Source organism: Thamnophis elegans, chromosome 8 (assembly GCF_009769535.1).
Source record: "Thamnophis elegans isolate rThaEle1 chromosome 8, rThaEle1.pri, whole genome shotgun sequence".
Classification (NCBI taxonomy): Eukaryota; Metazoa; Chordata; class Lepidosauria; order Squamata; family Colubridae; genus Thamnophis; species Thamnophis elegans.
In genome coordinates, this window is record NC_045548.1 from 54,056,579 (window position 1) to 54,081,330 (window position 24,752).

At 40.0% G+C, this 24,752-nt stretch overlaps 1 protein-coding gene across 3 annotated transcripts; it reads left to right on the plus strand.

Moving 5' to 3' along the window:
• The first annotated feature begins 1,639 nt into the window (after positions 1-1,639).
• On the plus strand, positions 1,640-24,752 carry NDUFAF6 (NADH:ubiquinone oxidoreductase complex assembly factor 6). 3 transcript variants are annotated; one of them, XM_032223267.1, is made up of 9 exons: positions 1,640-1,881; positions 4,184-4,283; positions 7,032-7,154; positions 13,133-13,189; positions 15,773-15,875; positions 16,600-16,733; positions 19,099-19,200; positions 22,969-23,025; positions 24,568-24,752. In XM_032223267.1, exons 1-9 carry the CDS (start codon positions 1,682-1,684, stop codon positions 24,694-24,696), a joined length of 1,005 nt encoding a protein of 334 aa, XP_032079158.1. In that variant the 5' UTR covers positions 1,640-1,681; the 3' UTR covers positions 24,697-24,752. The 3 variants fall into 3 exon arrangements, with proteins under 3 accessions (XP_032079158.1, XP_032079159.1, XP_032079160.1); XM_032223268.1 differs by lacking the exon at positions 22,969-23,025; XM_032223269.1 differs by lacking the exon at positions 1,640-1,881 and having other exon boundaries at positions 4,197-4,287.

Genomic DNA, 24,752 nt, shown 5'->3' on the forward strand with positions numbered 1-24,752 from the left:
AGTCCAGTCATATCAAACTGAAGAACGGCTTTGTAAAAAAGTGAACAAAAAATAGAATATAGTGAATGTCAAGAATCCGGGTAATTTACATGTAACGTAGGTCTATATATTCTATTGTTTTGCAATATCTATTTGATTACATGGTGGAGAAGGGAGACATAGTGGATTCCCTCCCCCTTTATGCATTGTATTCTTTTTGTTCATTGTCTACAATCACATATGTGATGGGCAGCTGTCTACATTTACCAGATAAATCAGAAATTGAATGAACTCCTTATGGAATGTTTTTAAGTATCATTGTACAATTGTTTATATATTGTTAGACACAAAAAAACACAGACCTGCACGTGCAGAGTCAAAGTTAACTACTTTATTATATTCTGCTTATTAATACAGGATTTCCCCCAGGCTGCTTGTCTTCCCCTTGGGAACAGATAGAGAAGGCCGCATGCTTGGGGGATGGGGTTTTAGTGGTGGATCTCTTGCAGTTATGGGAAGATTAAAGGATTATCCCTCTCTCTCACTCTTCTCATATAATTTAAGATTAAAGAGATGAAATCAACATTTCCATCTATACTGTATTCCGTTCAGAGTCTATTTTGTTAATGGTATCCTATGGAGGTCTAATCAGATAATCCTAACAAGTTCAGATACTGAGTATGTCAATCAGAAAGGTTGGCAGTTTGGCGGTTTGAATCCCTAGTGCCATGTAACTAGTAAGCTCCTGTTACTTGTCCCAGCTTCTGCCAACCTAGCAATTTGAAAGCATGTAAAAAATGCAAATAAAAAAATAGGAACCATCTTTGGTGGGAAGGTAGTAGCGTTTCAAGCGCCTTCGGCATTTAGTCATGCCAGTCACATGACCATGGAGACGTCTTCTGACAGCACTGGCTCTTCAGCTTTGAAACGCAGATGAGCACTGCCCCCTAAAGTCAGGAAAGACGAGCACATATGTGCGAGGGGGACCTTTACCTTTATGGAGGTCTACCACATAATCAGATACTCAGATAATCCAAACTAGTTCAGTGGGACTTTCTCTGCAGCTGGAAGAAATCTCATGGGATTATAATAATATAATATAACAAATATAATATAATATAATATAATATATAATATAATATAACTATAATTAATAGAGGACCAATAGATCAAGAGTTTTACAGAGAAACGGAAACCAACATCCATCCAAGTCTATTGGAGAGAATCTGATGCCTAGCCCAGGAGCCTGCACTGGGACGCCCCTACCTTCCTGATTTCAAGGCAGAAAGCCCGGCTGTCTTAAGGGAAATTGAGGGTTAAGAGATAAGCCGTCTGGGGGGGGGGGGGGTGTCTCCAACCTTGGCAACTTTAAACCTGGAGGACTTCAACTCCCAGAATTCCCCAGTCAACTTTAAGCCTGGAGGACAGCTTTCCTGGCTGGGGAATTCTGGGAGTTAAAGTCCTCCAGTCTTAAAGTTGCCAAGGTTGGAGATCCCCGTTCTAGAGGGAACCCCATCCGATTGGGGAACAGCACGTGTAAACGAAGAAAGGCGGGGAGGGGGCAGTTAAGCGTCCAATTATTGACAGCAGAGGCGGAGCCCTTGGAGAGCCTCCGATTACATAGCTGGGCCGTGACAAAAGAAGCGTCGCCGGCGGTTGTGATTGACAAAAGTGGGGGGCGTGGGGCGTGGCCTTAGCAAGCATGGCGGCCTCCGCGGGCGCCGCGGCGCTGGGCCGAAGTTCGCGCGCGGCTCTTCCCCCTTGGACGCTGCGGGCGCCACGCGCTGGCCGCGGGCGGCTGCTGATCCCAGCTAGCCTCGGAGGGCGCGCGCCGGCTGCCCTGGCTGCTTCCAGCCAGCCGAGTGCGGGAGGAGAGGAGCGCTACTGCCTGGATTTGCTGCGGTGAGGCCGGTGGCTGCTTCTTCGGGTTCTGCCGTGGGGTCGGAGTCGGATCTGGGCTGGACTGGGCCGGACTGGGGCAGGATAAGCAGGACAATTTCCCTCCGGGATGTGGTTTGGCACCTATTTGATTTGCACACGTTTAGATAATGTGACGTTAGAGGTGCTCCAGTCGCCCTTGAGAACGACCTGCAAGCCGAGGCCGTGTCTTAACGTTGCTGGGGAGAGTCAGTGCATTCGCTTCCCAGCTTCCTCTCCCGGGATTTAACATTTCTATATGACATTTATATCCCAGGCGTCTCCCCAAAGAGTCCCGGTGTCCCCCTTGTGCATTTTTTCTTCTCATTGTACATCATTTATTGTATTTTTATTTATTTATTTATTTCGTCAAGCATGAATTAGATAACAGATATAAGTATAAACATGATTATTAATACATGAGGTGGATACAAATACAAGGGAATATTAGGACAGGGACCATAGGCACGTTGGTGCACTTATGCACGCCCCTTACAGAACTCTTAAGAATGGGGTGAGGTTGACAGTAGACAGGTTAAAGTTTTGGGGGTTTGGGGAAGAAACCACTGTATCAGGTAGTGCATCCCAGGCATTGACCACTCTGTTGCTGAAATTGTATTTTCTGCAATCGAGTTTGGAGCGGTTTACCATAAGGTTATATCTGTTGTGTGCTTGTGTGTTGTTGTGGTTGAAGTTGAAGTAGCCATTGACAGGTAGGACATTGTAGCAGATAATTTTATGTGCTACGCTTAGGCCAGATCGAAGACGATGAAGTTCTAAGTTGTCCAAGCCCAAAATTTCAAGTCTGGTGGCATAAGATATTCTATTGCGAGTAGAGGAATGGAGGACTCTTCTCCTGAAATATCTCTGCACTCCCTTGATTATATTAATGTCTGATATGCGGGTTCCAAACAGACGAGCTGTATTTGCACACATCTTGGCTAGACTGCTATTCCTAGTACAGTATCCATTGTGCTTGTCCTCTGGAGCAGGGGTCACCAATCTTTCGGACCCCAGGGACCACTAAATTCATAATTTTAAATCCCGCAGACCACTAATATGATTTTTTTAAAAAGATAAATAGTATTTAGTGCAATATAAAAATTGCAAATAATTTTTCTGCGGACCACCAAACTTCTCTCGTGGACCATCAGTGGTCCATGGACCACCAGTTAGTGACCGTCCCTGATTTTTTGCAGTGTCATCTCCTGATTTTTTGCAGCGGCGACCACAGAATAAATAGTTTGCCCATTTTTCGGGTTTGTTCTTTATTTTTCCCCAAGACTATATGGTTTTGGTTGTTGTTCTGTCGCTAAGTTGAGTCCAACTCTTGGACCAACATCATGGATCATAGCACACCAGGCTCCTTTATGTGTATTCTAAAAGCACGTTGGGTAAAGCACATATGATATTCTACAATAAAACCATCTCCTTTTGTAGTCAAAGCTTTTTGATTATCTAAAACTAAAGAGGAACTAGCCAGAGAAATGGAATGTGTGTTATGCTGTTTCAAACTTAATTTGGAACATCTCTATATTTAGAACTTGATTTCCCCCCATAAACATTTTATAGATCCTGTTATACTTACTCTCTTTCTTGTCATATGTACAGTATGTATTTAACAGTTCTACTGTTAAATTTGTTACTGCATTTGGTCTTAGAGCTGTAATAAATTGATTTGACTTGACTTTCATAAATGCAAGCCCTCGTTTGTAATGCTACAACCCATTCTACCATTTTATTACAATATTTTTCAGCTTTGTGTCTGTTGGAAAAATAAATTAATGATGCCAGAACTATTTTTTGATGACCAGCAAAAATATGTTGCTTTTTCTTTAGGGATAGAGCCTATTATTTAATACTTTGTGGTTGTCTTCAGATAGTGCCAAGTTAATTTTGAAGACATGATGTAACCTTAATTTTAAAATAAATCCTAGGCATTGTGTATTGAGTATATATTTTTACTTCAGAAGAGGAATGGGTGCTCCTGAAGATCTGGACTACAATTCTCATTCGCCAGCCTGCAGATGAGTGCTTTATAGTTCTAAGAATTGTAAACTGGACCATATGGAGAGTATCAGTTTACATTCCCTTGATCTAGAGAATAAGTGCAAAATGATTTTTGTGCACTGCTTGGAATCACTTTCTGTGAGATGGGCAACCATACCAATTTGATTAATAAATAGAATTAAAAACATAATTGAACTGAGACACTTTTTATCTGTTCCACTGGCTAAATGAGCTTGTGATGAAAGGAAATGTTCTTATTTATTCTTTGTATATCTAGAAAACGGGATTATGAAGGCTTCCTGTGTGTGCTGCTGTTGCCTGCTGAATCACGTGCCTCTGTCTTGGCCCTGAGAGCCTTCAATGTAGAACTGGCTCAGGCAGGTATTAAAATATCCATTATACAACACAATGTTAACATTAAAAAAAAACCTCTAAAAATCCCAAACATGAAGTTTGTGTTTTTCCCTGTCAGTTACTGTCTTGCCAAGTTTAGTCAGCAATACCAGACTGACTATAATGGATTGTTTACTTGCATATGAAAACATGACAATAAAAATAATTTCTAACATGTATATGGATTACTTTGAACATAAATGCAAAATAATCCTCCAGTCTTATAAATGTGCAAGGTGTACAAAATAAATTGTTTTGGGTAACTTTATAATCTTTTTAGGATTCTGTCATTATGAATGGATATTTGTCTGTATTATTCTGTAGTAATTTAGGAACGAATGAAAATAATATTGATTTTAATGAATTGCTCTGGGATATTCCAGTATTTGCTTTTGATATATTAAACTGTCCCTTTAGAACAGGGGTGTTAAACTGGCGGCCCGGATGCATCACACGCAGGTCATGCCTACCCTGGCTCCGCAAAGGCAAAAAAGTCACGATTTGTAATATCACGTGACGTGATCAAGTGTGACACCCGTGCTTTAGAATATGTATCCTGATATAGAGAAGAGGTTTCAAACTGGATTTCATTGAGGGCTGCATCATGGTTGTCTTTCACCACGGTGGGCATGGCCATCTCAACATCACTCATGTCAGGGGCTTCTGTGATGGCCTGAGCACTCTGCAAGGGAAAACAGGCTCCTGAGCTCCGTTTCGGCTGCGATGATCTCCTGCAACCTTCTGCCCATGAAAATGGAGTTCGGGAAGGCCGCATGCAGCCCTCCCAAGCTCTCTTTTCACTGGGAGAGGCACTGTGGACCAATCCTTCACTGTTTCCAGGGCAACCCTGCAGACCAGATCTAAGCACCCCCCAGACTGGACCTTGCCCCTGGGCCCTGAGTTTGTCAGCCCTGCTATAGAACGTAATGAAGAAAATAGATTATCAGGACCTGTTGAAGTCCATTTTCAAGGCTGGATTTGGCACAGGGCATTGATTACTTTTGAGAGAATAGATAAATGAATAAAATCACGTTATATGAGTTATTATTATGCAACAATCAGGCTTTTGCTTTAATACTTTTGTCCCAACTTAAATGTTAATTGTATCCAGAAATTTTATGTTAAACAGATATGTTAGTGTGATATTGCTTGTCCCATAGAAACAGTTCCAATAAATATTTTGGTCGCAAGCTATAAACAGAAATTGTAATAATTATTACTATTGAAAAAATTGTTATCTCCAAGTCAATGAGTCTTTATTCTTCAAAAACACTACCAAAATCTGACACTGATTTCAAAGTTGAATTTAGAAGGTACAGATCCAAACTAAAGCTGAGTACAACAATAGCCAACACTGATATTGCCTTCAAATTGCCTATCTGCCTTTTTACAGACCAGGAATAATTATGTTTGTTAGATAAACTTGAAATGTTTTCTTGCTTATCTACTACTAACAATAAGTGGATTAAGAACAGTTGAAAGAATAGAGAAGCTGATGTTATCAGCCTAACAATTAGTTGGGAACTTTATCAACATAACCCTTATAAAAAGTAAGATAATTTGATTTATAGATTTCATTTATAAATTACTTATTATGGTTGATAGCTTCCTAATTTTAAAATGATTGATTTTTTGCAAACTCTTTTTAATATCTGAAAAATTGGGATTACCCAGATCTTCTCTTATTTACCGTATTTTTCAGAGTATAAGACACACCATTTCCCCCTCTTAAAAGAGCATGGAACTATTAGTGCATCTTATACCACGAATACAACCATTTTTGGCCTCCCAAATCCCTGCCCCTGCATCCCATTTTTGCAAAAAATGGGTTGTTTATTGCAAAAAATGGAGGCAATTTTGCCTCCCCTCCCAGCCCCCAGCAGCACTCTGCAGGCTTCAGCAGGGCTGGGGGTAGGCAAAAACACCTCTGTTTTTGCGAAAAATGGCCCGTTTTCTGCCCATTTTTTGCAAAAACGGGGGCATTTTTGTCTTCCCCCAACCCTGCTGAAGCCTGCAGTACTCCTGGGGGCTGGGGAGGACAAAAACTTTTTTTTCTTACTTACCTCTTCAAAATCTTGGTGTGTCTTATGAAAAATACGGTGTATCTTTGTCATCTAATGAGATCTATTGTAACTATTTGCAAATAGTTGCCATTAGATCACACAGGGTTGGCCTCCTCCGGGTTCCGTCTACTAGCCAATGCCATCTGGCTACTACCCGGGGGAGGGCCTTCTCTGTGGCAGCTCCAGCCCTCTGGAACGAACTCCCCACAGGGATTCGGACCCTCACCTCTCTCCAGGCCTTCCGAAAAGCCGTTAAAACCTGGCTTTGCTAGCAGGCCTGGGGTTGATGAGTTCCCCTCCCCTCTCGACTTGTATGATTGTGTGATTCTTGGCTATTTTAATTACTTGTATTCTGTTCTATGTTCCCCTTTTCCCCTTTTGAGTTGTTCGCCGCCCTGAGTCCCTCCCGGAGAAGGGCGGCATACAAATAATAAAATTCAATTCAATTCAATTCAAAATAACTAAGAGTGGAGCCTCTCTAATCTCCCCATGGTAGGATTCCTTATTCAAGGAAGAATCCTACGTATCTACAACAGGCTGCTCTTTTTCCCATCTCTTCCCTTTGTTTAAACAATATCATTGTTTTTTGTTTAAACAATTTCATATACTTGATGTGATTAAAAAAAGCAATGTAATTGGACTATCACTCCTACTCTGTTTCATTTCCAGATTAGAGACTCTGTAACTGAGAAGACCATTGGTTTGATGCGGATAGAGTTTTGGAGGAAAGCTGTAGAAGATATTTACCAGGATAATCCACCACAACAACCAGTGGCTATAGAGCTGTGGAAGGTATAAGGCTAAGCAGTGAATTAAATGGCTTTTTTCCGGATAACTGAATGCCACTCTGAGCAGTACACAAAGCTAGAATTTTCTTATTTTTTTCCCCTTTTTCTTTGAACAAGTGAACTTGATGAGTTCTTATTCTCTGAGTTATAAGTTACATTAGCCCATTTTAGCTTTATATTAATTAATGTTTCTGTTTTCCATCTCTGGCAAAAAAAATCAATGCACCCAAGTTTTATCAATGCTGGTCAGCAGTATAGGATAGGGCAGAATTAAAGGCAATAGGTGGGTCAAATATTTGGTATAGCATAGTATTTACATTTGAAATTGTTTGTAGTTATAGTGCTTTTATATTTGTGGGAAATGCTCTTGGAAAGTTTTTATCAGCTGGCTTGAAAAGAACTGGAGTTAAGAAAATGGAGAAATTTAATTCAGGAAATGGAAAAAAATATTTTCCATGCTGTGGGGTAGTTACTTGGGTGTGACCCTTTACCAGGAAGACATGGGGAGAGGCAACTGGGCACTCTGATGCAAATGACGCCCTCTTTCCTTGGAAAGTAAACAAATAGTGCCAACCGTTCTGATAGATTGCCTAATTCTTCCAGGGTGACCTTCAGGTTTTCAGAGGAAGTTGCCTGTCCTTTGCTCCCCATATAAATTAGAACACCTGTCTTGTTTTGCAGCAGTAAAATAAAGTTTCAGATAAAAGTTTTCCTGAATATAACATTCACTTACTCAGTCCCCAAGTTACAGCTTTGCATTCCAATTTTACCTGTATCTCTCTAATCCACAAATATGCAATGATTCCTAGGATTAAAATCCTCTCTTGTAAAAATTGTTGCAGATATTGAATTTAATTGCTAGTGACTTCACATTTAAGAGGGTCTTAGTTGCTTTGCATGCGACGTGGTGGCTCAGTGGCTAAGACGCTGAGATCAGAAAGGTCGGCGGTTCGCTGGGGGCGTGGCCTGTTGCCGAGGAGGGCTCCACCGAGCTCCTCAGAGATCTGGTCTGTATATCTAAATAAGATCATAGATAGCACCCCTTTTTGGCTAAGAAAGGGGCAGGGAGGATAGCTCCGTAGACTAGGGTCTATTCGTAAGCCACAGCCTTTTTCCTTTTTTTGGCTGTGGAAGAGATTAGATCCAGCCGAAGCGGAGCTTTTATCTCCGGCCATTTCTTCTCAGCTGCCTTTTTTTTTTTGGCAGCCCCAGACAGGCTAGCCCCCCCCAGGACAAAACAAAGTTTTTTCAAGCTAGATTTGATACGGGAGGGTACCACCCCTGTGAGATTTATGCTTTTATTACTATCTTAAGTACCAGCACCATTCGTCTTAAAGACTTCTTTGTTTAAATAGACTTCAAAATGGCGATTTCTCTCCGTGGATGATTACTGGATGTACTTAGCCGGGTTTATCTTCCTGCAGACCGCTCCTTAACAAAATAAACTCTTTTTCTTTGGAAATAGAGGGGAGCGAAGCGCTGCTTACTTGTTTATTTATTATGGCACCCAGATCAAAGAAGCGTTTTGCTACAAATGTGTCTAAAGAATTTAAAGAATCTTTTTTGGAAACACAGCCTTTGTCTCCTACGCCCTCTACTGGAGAAGTTTTAACACAGGAATATCTCTTTAAAATCTTTAATGCCTTTAAGAAAGAAATTAAGGAATTTGTATTGCAACTTTATGATGATCTAAAATTTAAAGTTAATCAAATGAAGGCGAATACGTTTGCAGCTGTGTCTGCCCTGTCAGATTACTCTGCTGAAATAGAGAACAAATTGGAAAGTCTGGAGAAGGCTAATTTTAATTTGACTACCAATATTCAAATTTTACAAGAAAAAATTAGAAATAACGAAGAACAGCTTATGATGCAAAATTTTAATAGGAAGGCATTTTCAATAAGAGTCAGAGGATTCCGTGAAAAGGAGCAAGAGAATTTGAAACAGACCTTTGCTGAAGCCTTCAGCCATGCGCTGGGAAGCCCGGGACTTAACTTTGATTGGCAGATTCGGAAAATCTATCGCCAGAACTCATTGATAGCGGAACAGCGACAGCTCCCGAGGGACATAATTATACATTTCTCTACAAAAGAATCTAGAAACGCGATTGTGCAAAAGTTTCATAATAACAGTCTCCGAGTTGATGACCAGGACGTGATTGTCTTCAAAGATATACCTTTCCAGATGTTGAAAGCAAGAAGGGACTACACTTTTTTAACTAAAGAGCTTAGGAGTCAACAGATTCGATACAGATGGGAGGCCCCTGCCGGCATCACGGTTACATTTGAGAATCAAAGATTTCGTCTTAACTCTGTTTCGGAGGCTCAAGATTTCTATTGTAGGATTCTGAAGGCGGGACTTCCTGACGCGCTTGGAAGAGAGGAGAGACAAGCGGAAGGAGAAAGCAAACGGCTGGCCATGCGGCTGCAAGATGGAGGGGGTAGCCCCTCCTCCCTCGGAGAAGCAGAAGAACGCAGATCGAGAATTTAGATACTTTAAAAGACTTCCTAAAGTTGAGGACTGAATGGGGGTTTGAGACCTCTCTCCGGTAGAAAAAGTGGACTAATTTTTATCAGAAGGGAAAGCTGGGTGAAACTACTTTGAGCTAGATTCTAAAGTAACGTTAGCATAAATTTGATAGTGGTTAAAAGAATGCGGAATGATTTATGTTGTTTAAACTTTGTTAGATGGGACTATTTTAAAATAGAAGGTTAACTGACTCTTGCTGAAAGTATTATTTGAATATGATCCATGCTATTTAACTTTTATTTGAAGGGAAAGTTGGTTGTAATAGTTCTGAGTTACTTTTCAAATAAACGCTAGTATAAATTTGATAGTGGTAAATATTAGACAAGCAAGAGATGAGGGTAAAATGCATGTGGAATGAACTACGTTATTTGTGGTAAATATCAGACAAGCAAGGGAAGAGGGCAAAATTTACGTTGTTTAAAGCTTATTAGAACAGGAAGCCGCTTGGGATTATCTTAAGATAACTTTTAAAAGAATGCGGAATGATTTATGTTGTTTAAACTTTGTTAGAAGCGACTACCTTAAAATAGAAGGTTAACTGACTCTTGCTGAAAGTATTATTGGAATATGTGGAATGATTCATGCTACAAATCGCTCTGAGTTACATTTTAAACAAATGGTAGTATAAATTTGATAGTGGTAAATATCAGACAAGTGGGGGATGAGGGTAAAATACATGTGGAATGAACTAAGTTATTTAAATCCTATTAGAAGGGGAAGTCGGTTGGAATTATCTTAAGATAGAATTGATTCCTGTGTAAAGTAATATCTGATCTACGCTGCTTAACTTTACTAAGAAGGGGAAATCTGGTTAGATTATTTTGAATTACTGTTTGAAAAAGGGGTAAAGAAAGATCATTTACGTTATTTAAATTTCACTAGAAGGGAAAGTTTGATTACTTGTCTGTAAAGTTATATTTGAATATATGGCATGAACCACGCTGCTTAATTCTTATTGGAAGGGATCATGAGGTTTAGGAAGGGAATGGGAGAGTCTACAGAAGGTCGGGGTAAATAGCAAAGAAGTAAGAGACGAGAATAAAATATAGATAGAATGATTTATACTATTTAAGCATAGATAAAGATGGGGGGCTGAGACCAACACAAAGAGTGGTTTCTTTTTTTCTTTTTTCTCTTTTCTCTTTTATTTTTTTTTTCCTTTTTTTTCCTTCTCTGCTTTTCTTTTTTTTTTTTTTTTTGATATATTACTTTTATTTTTTAATCCATATGTATACAAGATATTTTAGATAGAAGGTAGTGCCAGGTGTGGGCCCTGGGAAGTCGGGAGGATTAGGGATGGGGATTGTGGGGGGTGGGGTGGGGGGGTGTTAACATAGTCTTAATAAGAACAAGAATGTATTTATATACGGTGGTTCTTTTTTATTATTATTATTATTATTATTATTATTATTATTATTATTTTTCCTTGGTTCACTTTACTTTTATCAGATCAAACAACACTCGAATAAAGGCATACACCAAGGAGGGAGGTAGAGGGAAGGAAGAGGGAGGAGTAAGGAAGGAGTAAGGGGAATGTAAGGAGTAAGGGGAATGTAAGGAGGGTGTCTGGGGAGTAAGGGGAGAAGGAAGGTTTGAGGGGAAAGGGAAGTAGGAGGGGAGTGTTAGAGGGAGAAAGGAAAGTTGGAGGGGGTAGATGGGGTGTATGGAGGATGCAAGGGTTAGGTGGGGTTGTGAATGATGAGTTGTGTTTCCTTTTTACTTGTTCGTTTTATTCCCTTTTTCTTTTTTTTCTTTTTTTTTTCTTATACTAAATACCCTGTATATAAATGATTGCAAATGGAATATGAAAATTGAATAAAATATTTTATAATAAAAAGAAAGGTCGGCGGTTCGAATCTCTAGTCCTGCATAACGGAGTGAGCTCCCATTACTTCTTCCAGCTTCTGCCAACCTAGCAGTTCAAACACATTTAAAAATGCAAGTAGAAAAATAGGAACCACTTTGGTCGCCTTCAATGTTTAGTCATGCTGGCCACATGATCACAGAGATGTCTTTGGACAGCGCTGGCTCTTTGGCTTTGAAACGGAGATGAGCACTGCCCCCTAGAGTTGGGAACGACTAGCACATGTGTGAGGGGAACTTTTACTTTTACCTTTAGTCAGTGCTGGCTCTTCGGCTTTGAAACGGAGATGAGCACCACCCCCTAGAACGACTAGCACATATGTGGAGAACAAATAAGGAACCTTTACCTTCACCTTCAGAGCAGCAATTTATAGATAATTGTTGAGTTATGATAATTGGGAGTGGAATTTCTGTCACTAAGTGATGTAGTTGTAAAGCAGGGTATCACATGTTAACTGAATTCCACCAGCCTTTAGCTAAGACTTTCTGGGCTTGATCCCTCCAGGGCCTGAGCCTCAGTTCTTCCAAGGTAAGGGACAGCCTTCCTTTCAGTTCTCCAACTGTCTGTTCCCTCCCACCTGCAGGGCAGTAAGCAGCTCCAGAACCATGTGCCCCTGCACTAATTGCTTCCCTGCAACTCACAGGGAACTTGGCACGCTGTGGCTTTACAGGTGCGCAAAACCTCAGCTGCTTCTAGAAACCACCCTAGACTTGTCCCAGCTGCAGTGGCCTTCACCACCTGGTGCTCTTGAGGCCCCTGCTATAATAAGATATGGCTGTTTTTAAGATTCAAAGAGAGGTGATTTGGATTTCATGTGTTTAAAGAGATGTACAGCCCTGTAGCCAAGCCAGGATACCAATATATCTTTCACTGCATTTATTTACTGTATTTTTCGGAGTATAAGATGCACCGAAGTATAAGACGCACCGTTTTGAAGAGGCAAATTAAAAAAACAAAGTTTTGCACTCAGCAAACCTACCAAAAACGGCCCGTTTTTTTGTGAAAACGGGCCCTTTTTTTCAAAAGAAAGGACATGAATAGCCTTTAGGAGGCTTGTAGAGTGCTCCTAGGGGGTGGGGCTCCCCAAAACGAGCAAAAAATGACCTGTTTTTTGCAAAAACAGGCCATTTTTTATCGAAAGGCATGGATAGCCTTTAGGAGGCTTATAGAGTGCTCCTGGGAACTGGGGGGAGGGCAAAATTTCTGCCCCTCCCCCCCAGCCCCAAGGAACACTTTGAAAGCCGCCTAAAAGCTATGCATGGCCATTTTGATGAAGGGGGCAGGGTTTCAGGTGGTAAAAAATGCTGTATTCAGTGTGTAAAATGCACCCAGATTTTCAGCCTCTGTTTTTTGAGGGAAAAAGGTGTGTCTTATACTTTGAAAATACGGTATTTACTTTCAAAAGCTGCACCTCCACTCTCTTGATTAAATTATCATTTCAATTCTCTACAGCATCTGATTGTTGACTGCTGAAAATGGAATGTTAGATTAAATAAACTTTTAATACAAGCCAGCACTGGGGATTATCTTGGTTTGATTTTTTGATTTCTTCTTGTTTTCTATATAAATGTATCCTATTTGTTTGATTTTAGGCTGTTAGGAGGCAAAACCTGACCAAAAGATGGTTTATGAATATTATTGACCAAAGGGTAAGTTTTACATTATTTTCAAAAAACAAAAATACCCCCTCACTTCCCAGTATTCGTGAATAACTTGAATAAAGATAAGTCCTTGTAACTGAATTCTATGTTGAGGGTTATGTTGAGGGTCCAACCAGCTTTGGCGGCCTTTGGGGCAGCCTTGGAAGCTTTGGGCCTGGGCTCTGGGGCTGGTATCTTCCTGGTAGGAATTGCCCCTGAAGGCCTGCCACCGGGCGGGCTATCCGGTGGTGAAATGCCTGGGCTGGGCTGGCTTTGATTTCTCTGCTGTGAGGTAGGAATTGGTGGCTCAGGGACTCCCCCCAGAAGATCGCAGCTGCAGAGAGGCTATTCTGATGTCCCTGGTGCTCTAGAGGCTTGGCGGCAAATAAATGGTCTCCCAAAAAACATCCAGGGAGTGGAGATACTGAGTAATAGAATACTTAGTGCTTTTTACAATAGCAATCTCCAGAACAATTTGAAATGAATCATGACATTTCATATAGAACTCTGTTCTGACCCCCCCCCCCCTCGTCCTACACCAAAACATGTCAAGACAAAGATACTTCAAGGATTTATTAACACACAGACAGGACCTTGGCAGCAATCCAGCACAGACTAACCTTGGCAGCAATCCAGCCTGCCAAGCTAGCCATGAAAGTTCTCCAACTTTAGTGAATACTTTGACTCCTGCAAAGGGGCGTGTGCTTAATCATTCCTTTTATAGTCTTGAGAGGAGCCTAATTACCATCACCTGAGTGCAATTATCTCCTGTAACTGCGTAACTGTTCCTTACGCCTATTAGCTCTTTGTTGCCTGGCATCCAGGAACAACTCCCTTGGCTCCTCCCCACTGTTCCAATGCATGACATCCGGATCACACTCCCTTGTCTCCTCCCCACTGGTCCAAGGCTCAGGCGCCTCCTGGTGGCCAACAAGCCTCTCTGCGTCCTGCTCGGAGTCGGAACCTTGTCCAGGGTCTTCCACATCCTCCAGAGCCGACTCATAGGGCCCCTCGCTGTCGGAGTCTGGTGGCAGCTCCAACGGCTCCTGCTGGGCCACAACAGAACTCATAGACATATATAGCAGCATTTTTTAACTTTCTTTATTATTCCCCCCCCCCCAAAATAATATGACTGTACATCATGGTAAAGATGCAACTGCAACTACTGTGGCAAAATGCTTAATTTTGAAAGGCTGAAAAATATCCTGAAGTGTTTATTGTAGTGTAAGAGACTATAATATGTTTGCATTAGGAATATGTTTTTAAATATTTTATAAAGGTAATATAGAATAAACTGCAGTATGAACAAAATATCAAAACATCAAAATAAATGCAGGTTATAATTATTACTGTATTTTTCTCCCTTGATGATTTTAATTCAGTTTCTACAAAACATACAAGATTTTATTGTATTGTGAAAGATAGTGTACCTGTGTTGCATTGATATTTAGGAAGCTACAGAAATGTCATGATTTCACTCCCTCTAGAGATTATGCAAGTGTCTATTGAGAAATGTTTATTGGGTTTGTATTAATAAATAACGAGTAAATAAACTGATTAACCAGTTTAATAACAGAGCTCAGTGGAAGATACGGTATTTTGGCTGTCAACCTAAATATTCTTTTTTTTTTACTTTACCTTGAGCTATTTAATCATTACATTAGCAGGCAGCTAAATAATGCTTCTTTCCATTAGCAGATTCCAGCTGCTTTAGAGGTACACAATTAACTGTGGAATAGGATCAATTTCCAAGGCTCCTCTATTTACAATGAGTGTACATAAAGGGGACCTGTGTTCTTTCTAGCTAAGAGGAAAATTAGTAAAGCATTATCTCCTAAAAATTATGATATGCTTCTAGTAAAGATTAAGACTTCTTTTGTTCTTGATGCTTAGCAACTCCTTTCCCTCTCTGTTTTTTTTCTTTCCCTATTTTTCCTCCTCTCTTTTTTAAACAAAGGAAACAAGACAGTGACTTAGTTTAGGAGGAAAAATAATCATCTCCTTTTGCCATATCCATCATCAGACATTAGCGACCATGTCAGCAATCCTATTTTTGTCAACAGCTGCACGAAAAAGTGTTGCTGAGTTTTGTCCAAACCAGTCCCTTAGGTTTTGAAGCCATGATGTTCTTCTTCTGCCTGGACCTCTTTTGCCTTCAATTCCTCCCTGGAGGATTAAGTGAAGTATGCCGTATTTTTCTGGGTGATGTATCACATCTCCAAAATATTCTAACTTTTCTTTTTTTATGGTTTTGATGATTTCCCCTGGCTTTCCCAGGCAGCTAATCACCTCCTCATTTCTGATTTTGTCAACCCAACTTATACGTAACAGCCATCCATAAATCCACATTTCTTATTTCTTCAAATGGTTTTCTGTTTTCTCTGTTTTTTTTCTTTCCCTATTTTTCTCCTCTCTTTTTTAAACCCAGGAAACAAGACAGTTGCTTAGTTTAGGAGGAAGAATAATCTACATGTCCCTAATTCAGAAGATGATGCTTTCTTTGAATAAAAGTGACATCCTTCTATTTCTTAAGTTAACCTCGGTGATTTGTGGTTTAATATATACTTCCCCTCTTTGTTTTCAAACGCACAGGAAAAGAATCTGGATGACCGAGCTTATCGGGATATCAGTGAACTTGAGACATATGCTGAAAATACACAGAGCTCACTCCTTTATCTCACCCTAGAAACACTTGGTAGGTGCACTCTTGATTCCTCTGGCACTTGCCACGTGGGTGGATGTACCAATGCAGGCAGTCTTTGATTTGTGACCACAATTGAGCCCAACATTTCTGTTGCCAACCAAGTTAAGTGAGCTTTGCCCCAGTTTTACAACCTTCCTTCCCACAGTTGTTAAGCGAAGTAACATGTGAATCTGGCTTCCCCATTGATTTTGCTTGTCAGAAGGTCGCAAAAAGGTGATCCCACGACCCTGCTATACTGCAACTGTCATAAATCATTTGTTAAGTGCCTGAATTTTGATCACTTGGTGATGGAAGTGCTGCATTGGTCGTAAGTATGAAAAATAGTCATTAGTTAACACCGCGTTGTAACAGTTGCTAAATGAATGGTTGTAAATCTATAGTTTTAGTAAGCTATATAGTAAATTGTAGTTTTTTGCTTATGGCCTACTTATGTGATTGCATTTTCTTATAGTGTAAACTATGTTAATAAATGCAATTATCACATGTACAGCTGAGATTACAGTTGGCCAGTAAAAGGTAGAGGTTTTCTTTTCCCCACTCCCCAATAATATGAAGTTCTGTTTCTAATCATCCGACAAATGTGGGAAATCCAAGTAAACTGTTTGCATTTTTATATTGTTCTTTAAAAAATGTCTTACCTGTCAGTTCTGATGGGATTTTGTTGCCTTGCCATTTCAGTAAGCATCCTTTAGGCTTAACTTTTCTGTCTTTACAGGTGTGAGGGACATCCACGCAGACCATGCAGCCAGTCACATAGGGAAGGCCCAAGGCATTGTAACCTGTTTAAGGGCAACTCCATATCATGCTAGCAGAAGGAAAGTGTTTCTCCCTATGGATATTTGCATGCTGGTAAGACAGTAAAGCTGAGATCCAATTTGTAACAATATTCATACACTTGATGTCATGTTGATAGATCAGCAAATTCTGCTGACAGTTGTGTATCATTTCTATTTTTAATAGGATTTGAGAATTGGTCCTTCATTGGAAGTGCTTGTACGTTATGACATATTTTGTTTTGGTAGTAAGATTTCTAGGCGGGAAATTATTGGAACATTTGAAATCTAATATTTAAAACACCTTATCGTTATTGTCCTGATAGATGCCTAAAAACCTTGTCGCAACATTCCAGTTCATTTGTTGACCTCTGTATCAAAAAATGATGTGTACATGTTCTTTCTGCTTACAAGCTTAAAAACTTCATTTATTTTTATGCATTTAGGTAGTCCTTGGTTAAACAACAATAACTGGGATTAGAATTTTGTTGCTAAGCAATGCAGTTCTAAAGCATGACAAAATATAACTGCATTGCTTAGTGACGGTAATCCTGGCACTCTCCATTGCCATTGTTAATTAGATCCCACCTGATCATTAGGTGAGGATCTGTCAGAGTTTGTTGCAGCAATCACATCCAGAAAAACCTTGTTACCGTGTTTCTGCCAAGTCATGAACTCTCATACTCTGACAGGATCCACCCCAGTCCAAACCATTCCCAGGTTCGTTCCTCCCAGACCTAAGCCTTGGTAAAATAAGCGACCTTCTCCTCTACCTCCTCTTCAATTCCCCCCACCTGCATATCTCCTCCACCTCTCTGCCCTTTTCTCCACTTGGCACTCTGCCACTTCTGCCAGCCCTTTTCATTCGTCCTGCTGCTATGAGCTCTGCCTTCCAAAGGCCCACAAGGCGGCTGTATGGGATTTGGACATTGTGGCCTTGTGAAGAAACCAACAGTTGCCTCACACGAAGGCCGGACAGGGCACACCTCATTGGCAGTGGGAGGAAGGCCAGAAGGGATGACAGGGCCAGTGGAGTGCAGGGTAGCCAAGAGAGCAGGTCTGTGGGGAGAGAAAATTGGTGAGGGGTCTTGAAGCACCCCTATGATCGTAAGTACAGGTGGATTGCCAAGCAACATATGGTTTGGGTGTGCTGCAGTGGGTATAACTTTGTGAACCAAGCTTAATATTTATCATTTGTTCAGTACCGACATAAATTCAAACAGTCGCTAAATGAATGGCCATTAAGTATTGTATTGTATTGTATTTCTTTTATTTGTATGCCGCCCTTTTCCCTGGGGGGACTCAGGGCGGCTCACAGTTCAATATGCAGTTGCTTAAGACCAGAAGGTATTTGGCAGTGACATGGTAATTACACTCAGGGCCAAAACGTTTAGCCATTTGTGTGTGTGTGTGTGTGTGTGTGTGTGTGTGTGAGAGAGAGAGAGAGAGAGAGAGAGAGAGAGAGAGAGAGAGAGTGTGTGTGAGAGAGAGAGATTGGGTATTGTTGAAATATACAGAATTAGCACACTATTCAGATTATAGGTCTCATAAAGTGAGGAGGCTCCAAAAATGGTATTGGAAGCTGCATACCTATTACCCAAGGGTGCAATCAGTATAAGGAGGAGCAAGAGTACCCAAACTTTAGTTTTTATTTATGTTCTTTATTAGCAATTTCACATAATGGAGCAAATTATAACTGTTATTTTATGAAGGGAAATTACTATGGAATTTTCTGTTGAGATAAACATAAGATTACACTTTCTGAACTATCCTTGGGACTTCAAAAGATATCCCATTATATAGTAATGATGGCGAACCTTTTCTGCACCGACATCCCAAACTGGAACGTGCATGCATTTGTGTGCATGCGCGCGCGCACGCACACAAGAGCACTGGAAACCCAAAGACTAGCTGGCCGGTGCACATGTGTGTGCTGGGCAGCTGGTGTTCGGGTTTCTGGTAGATGCATGCGCCCCGGCCTGCTAGTCTTCCTGTGTGCCGGAGCACTGGAAACCCAAAGACCCAACTGGCAGGCGTGCACATGCCCTCTTTTTGGCTGTTTTTTTGGCTACTTTCAGGAAGTTTTTTTGAGCTGGAAAACGGTCTGGAAAATGACCTGGTTTTTGGCTGTTATGAGGCATTTTTCGGGACATTTTCAGGCTGTTTTTGGGCCAAAAACAGCCTGGAAAAAGGCCCAGAAAATGCTCTGTTTTTGGCCGTTTTTTGGACCATTTTCAGACTGCAAAGACCAGCTGGCCGTTCTTTGGGAGCTTTGCCCTCCCATGATAGGGGCTCTGCATGCTACCTCCGGCCATAAGTTCGCCATCACAGTTATATAGTATATAACATGTCTACTATCCATGTAATACAGCTTCAAGGTAATAGTGTTATTTCCCAGGAACATTCAAAATTTCTTCTTGTTTTCCTTCCATGTATGTCAGCATGGGGTTTCTCAAGAGGATTTCATAAGAAACAATGAGGCGAAGAAAATAAGAGATGTTGTGTATGACATTGCAAGTCAAGCCCATGTTCATCTGGAACACGTGAGTTTCTGGATTTTATCAAAATTTCATTTAACAACATTGTAGACTAGCGTTTTCCAAATACGTGAGGACAGAATTCCTCTCCAGCAATGAATAGTGGACATATTGGCTGGTAGTACACTTACCATATTGGGGAAGGTTGATGTAAACTATAGTGGAACTTGGGTAACTTATGTTGTACAAATGAATAGATGCCAAGAACCCCAAATTTAAAAAAGAACTGGCTTCCTCTGGTTGGACATGAGAAAAAAGCTGGATACTGGAATTTTTGAGATGTAACTTTAAACTGTTTAAAAATAAATATTAGTGTTTAGAGTTTTGTGATACTGGTTCTTTGGAATGAGTGTTTCCTGTCCAGACCGTTAGAAATAATATTGACAGTAATTTTTTTGTTTACTTTGTCCCCTCTTTGATGGGAGTTCTGCCATACAAAGATTTCATTTTTAATGCTGTAGGGCAAATCCTTACCCATTGCTGCAAAGCTGCAGTTTGATCCTCCAGTGAAAAAATGTACATTAGAGAAATTGTGTAGCAAATGCATATATTGGGGAAAATACAGGCAAAGATGATTATTTGGGAAATAGCATTTATAAAACCTGTTTACATTTGGGAACATGTGTGGTGTGTTTAGATTTCACATAGACTTTAGAAGAAAGCATGCAAACTAATATAGAGAGAGTATGAATTAGACATGCAATTACTGATTTGTATAAAGGAAAGTTAAGTGTAAATAAATGTTGCAATTACTGTAGTTACAAGCAGTTGTTAGGAGCATATTCTTCAATGGCCAACAGAGGGCGATATCCATCTGCTTTTAAGCTTACATAAATTATTTCCATGTCATGTCAAAACTGTATGTAGCCTTGATAAATATGATTCCTGCTAATTTTGTTTTTTTCTTTCTCTTCTCTGCCTTCCACGCCTAATTTAATATTGCAAATGTGGGGGTGGGGTGTTTGTCTCTCTGGTGATAGACAGCATAAGAACTCTGTAGATCAGGAAAGATTCATTTTGATCCAATATTTCATTTCTCAGTTGCTCAAAAGCAGGAGCTTGAGACATACAGGTAGGACTTGACTTAAGTTGCACACTTAGCAACCATTTGAAGTTACAAAGGACGCTCTCCCCGAGCTTGTTATGGCCTGGTTCTGATGACTACTCCCCCTGTTACATAACTGCATTTTGGTTGCTTGGCAACCAGCCAGCATTTACTGCCATATGCTCCTGTGATTGCTGTGTTCACTTAACAACTACCTCAAGAAAAGGCTATAAAATCGGATCAATCACTCATCATAAATTTAGGATTATCTGATAGTCCTCAGTTTATGACTACAATTGAGCCCCAAATTTCCATTGCTAAGCAAGACAGTTGTTAAATTAGTTCTGCTTCATTTTACAACTTTTTTGCCACAATTCTTCAACAAGTCACTACAGTTGTTAAGTGGATCATGCCGTTTGCGTAGAAATAATCTCTGCAGTTCTAAAAAGTAGTACATATTTTCTGACTTCTAGCTTAACTGGAAAAGAGAAGAAAGCAGAGCAGAATTACTGCAATGACTTTGGCTTGTGTGGCTCTGTTGATTCATTAGGATAAAAAAAAATTAAAGCTGTGGGGATGCTTCCAAGTTGCGCAAAGGGAACGAGAAAGTGAGGAAATTAACAGGAGCAAAACTCTGAGTAAGAGCAGAAGTAGGCTTCCTTTCTGCGGGTGGCATTAAAGTTGCGAAACGTCTTTGTGCTTTGGGAAGTGAAACCAACTTGAAAAGAAGGAAAACCTTTCGGTCATCATCAGTTCAAAGTTAAACTTGGAGTAGGAAGCTCCAGCCCAGATTTTGTGCTGATATATATATCACAAATTGGAATGAAATAGCCCTGTCGATGACCCGTCACGTAGCAAATCCCTGATTTGCCAGCTATGCTAATAGTGAAGAGGGTTGCTTTTGATAGGGAAGTGAAAAGATACGATTCACAAGTAAGAGAAGAAGGAAAGAAGGAGTTTCGTGATCATGTCTCTTGTAGTCAGAGGCAATTACCAGACAAAATTGTAGGAGGATGTGTCTCAACGAAATGCTGTTATCTTTTTTTTCATAATCTAATGCTCTCATCTTGTCTTTCAAAAAAAAACAAACATCCTTTTGATTTGCAATATATCAGAAATTATGAAGCTTGTAGCTAACCCAGATTTCCGATACTCAATGCGATACCCATAGCCTTCAATGTATGATCAGAAATTCTGTTGCCAAGCAATGGGTTAAGTGAGTTGCGTCTAATTTTATTACTTTTTTGCCACGGTCATTAAGTGAATCATGGTTGTTAACCAATCTACTTGGCCTGTTGACTTCGCTTGTCAGAAGTCCCCTTGGATCGCAAGTGACTAAATTATGACTCTTACAACTTTCATGAATACATGCTTGTTGCCAAGCACTTGAATTTTGACCACATGACTGTGGGGACACTGTGATGGTCATAAGTCTGAGAACCGGTCATAAGTAATTTTTTCAGTGACATCATAACTTAAAATGAATGGCCATAAGTCAAGAACCACCTGTAAATTTTCCAAATGCTGACATTTCTTAAAAAAGAGTTTTCTCTTGATAAGGTATTTTCCATGTAGGGTTAAGGCATATGGGACAGGCCCAGTTATACAGCATCTCTCATTCATCCAGACAGCCAGTTTTTTTACAAACAATTACAATTTTATCTAACTATAACGTATGAAAATATAATCATTTTTTAAAGTCATCTTTTCCATCAGCATTAGAAACACCGTATTTTTCAGAGTATAATATGCACCGGAGTATAATACGCACCAAGGTTTTGAAGAGACAAATTTAAAAATGTAGGTAGGTAGGTAGAGGGAGAGAGAGAGAGAGAAATACAGTAGGTAGGTAGGGAGAGAGAGTAGGTAGGTAGGTAGATGTTTCCAGGTGTATTTATCCATGTGCTGGAGAAAGAAATTGCTGACTATCTGCAGCACCAAAGACTTTGTTTCTGCTGGCACAGCACTTGATCAATGAAATTCTCATCAATCAGTTAAAGAGCTTTCCGAAAGAAGAAAAAAAAAGTTTTTGCACTCTGCAAACCTCCCAAAAACGGCCTGTTTTTTGCAAAAATGAGCCTGTTTCCCCCCCAAAAAAATATATGCATGAATAGCCTTAGGGGGACTTGCAGAGTGCTCCTGGGGGGTGGCGGGGGCAAAAATGAGCAAAAACCGCTCCATTTTTTGAAAAACAAAATTGCATGCATACTCTTATGGAGGCTTATAGAGTGCTCCTAGGGGCAAGGAGGGGCAAAATTGAACAAAAACGGCCCATTTTTTGCTCATTTCTGCCCTCCCCTGCCCCCAGGAGCTGTCTGAAAGCCTCAGTAAGGCTGCGCACAGCCATTTTGGTGAAGGGGCGGGGCTTCGGGAGGCAAAAAATGCTGTATTCAGTGTATAAGACGCACCCAGATTTTCAGCCTCTTTTTTGAGGAAAAAAGATGTGTCTTATACTCCGAAAAATATGGTAAGTCATGCCCTGTGCTTTCCTCTATTTATCTGCTTTTCTTTCTCCTTTTTAAAATCTAATTACCAACTCTTTCTATTCACATCTGCTTCCCACTTTGTCTTAGCTTTGAAGTGTGTATGAAGGTGCCCAGTTAACTCTTTTCTTTCTTTAGTAGAATAATAATTTACCATTTCATCCCAGAATCTTAATTCATGAGAAAGCGTCTCAACTTGACACATTCCTTAATTTTTAATGCATCCTTTTGTCTGCCTCTTTCCAGGCCAGGTCCTTCAAGAAGAATGTCCCTGCCAAAGCATTTCCTGCCTTTCTTTGTACGGTTAGTGGCTGTATTCCTTTTTTGTTTAATTCACAAAAAAATGTGATAATGGCATTCAGCCTCCAAAGACCATTCTGAGACTATGAACTACAAAGTCTTATGACAAATATCTAGCCATATTTTCAGGTAGTCTTGCTTATTCACCTATCCCCTTTGGCTTTTCTTTAGTAACATTTGATTTAATCAAGTGTTCTGGTAAACACCGTGTCATTTAAATATAATTAACGATGTGTTAACACAAGCACGATGTAGATTGGGATTTTTTTTCAAAGTACAGTCAATATTGTTGTGGTTTCTTTTGGTGGAACAAATTGTCTAAACTTGAGATGGGAATCCTTTTCCAAAACTATTTTTGGGGGGCCTCCAACAGTTACAAGGAACGTGGTGGTGTGGCAGGCATATACCATAGTTTTCAGAGTATAAGACACACCTTTTCCCCTCAAAAAAGAGGGTGAAAATTTGGGTGCGTCTTATACACTCAATACAGCATTTTTGGCCTCTTGAAACCCCGCCCCCTTTGCAAAAATGGCCATGCATAGTCTTTGGGAGGCTTCCAGAGTGCTCCTGGGGGCTGGGGAGGGTAAAAATGAGTGCAAAATAGGCCGTTTTTTGCTCATTTCCCCCCTCCCCAGCCCCCAGGAGCACTACAAGCCTCCTAAAGGCTATTCATGCCCATTTTTTGACAAAACACATGCCCGTTTTCACGAGAAACGGGCCATTTTTGGGAGGTCTGAAGAGTGCAAAAACTTTTTTTAAAATTTGCCTCTTCAAGATCTTGGTATGTCTTATACTCTGAAAAATACGGTAGATATGATCAAATTTTGCCATCTGGCTTCTCATTAAGAAGGAAGGTTGGACTTTTCTTCCCAAGTAAAATAACTGTGTTAAATGTATCAGAAACTTAATTCAGGTAGTCCTCAACTTAACAACAGTTCATTTGGTGACTGTTCAAAGTCATAACAGCAATGAAAAAAGGGACTTGTGATCATTTTTACACTTACAGCCATTACAGCATCTCCGTGGTCACACAATCAGACGCTTGGTAACTGACTCACATTTATGACGATTGCAGTGTTTCGGGGTCATGTGGTCACTTTTTGTGACCTGACAAGCAAAGTCAATGGGGAAGCTAGATTCACTTAACAACTGTGTTACTAATTTAACAACTGCAGTGATTCATTTAACAACTGTGGCAGGAAAAGTTGTAAAATGAGACAAAATCATTTAACAAATGTTTCACTTAGCAACAACAATTTCGGGCTCAATTGTGGTTGTAAGTCAAGAACTGTCTGTAGCCAGTTTGTGTTTGTGAGAGTAACTCTTTCCACTGTACAGAGTGAAAGTTTCTATCTGAAAATTAAATATGAATTTCATATTCTACTAGCATGACAGGGTGTCCTATAAATTAGTGTTCCATTTACCATTAATACATTGGCACTTTATAGCACCAATAACAATTATTGTTTATATAATTCATTGTTTATAGTATATTTAATGTATTGTTGATATATAATAATGATTATTATATCCTCTTTCTTTCAGGTTGCTATTGAAGATTATTTGCATAAAATACAAAAAGCTGACTTCAATGTATTTCATCCAAGTTTGCACCAGAAGAGCACTTTACTACCTCTGCATTTGTATATTAGATCATGGAAAAAAGCTTATTGAAAAATATGAGATTGAGGCTTTCTGATTGAAAATTATTATATATATATATTCATTTA

What these genes read in the sequence shown, in the direction of transcription:
- NDUFAF6 (XM_032223267.1), top strand. Translation starts at nt 1,682, where the DNA reads ATGGCGGCCTCCGCGGGCGCCGCGGCGCTGGGCCGAAGTTCGCGCGCG. An exon ending in TACTGCCTGGATTTGCTGCG is followed by an intron (nt 1,882 to 4,183) that starts GTGAGGCCGGTG and finishes TTGTATATCTAG; the next exon opens with AAAACGGGATTATGAAGGCT. An exon ending in TTCCTGCCTTTCTTTGTACG is followed by an intron (nt 23,026 to 24,567) that starts GTTAGTGGCTGT and finishes TCTTTCTTTCAG; the next exon opens with GTTGCTATTGAAGATTATTT.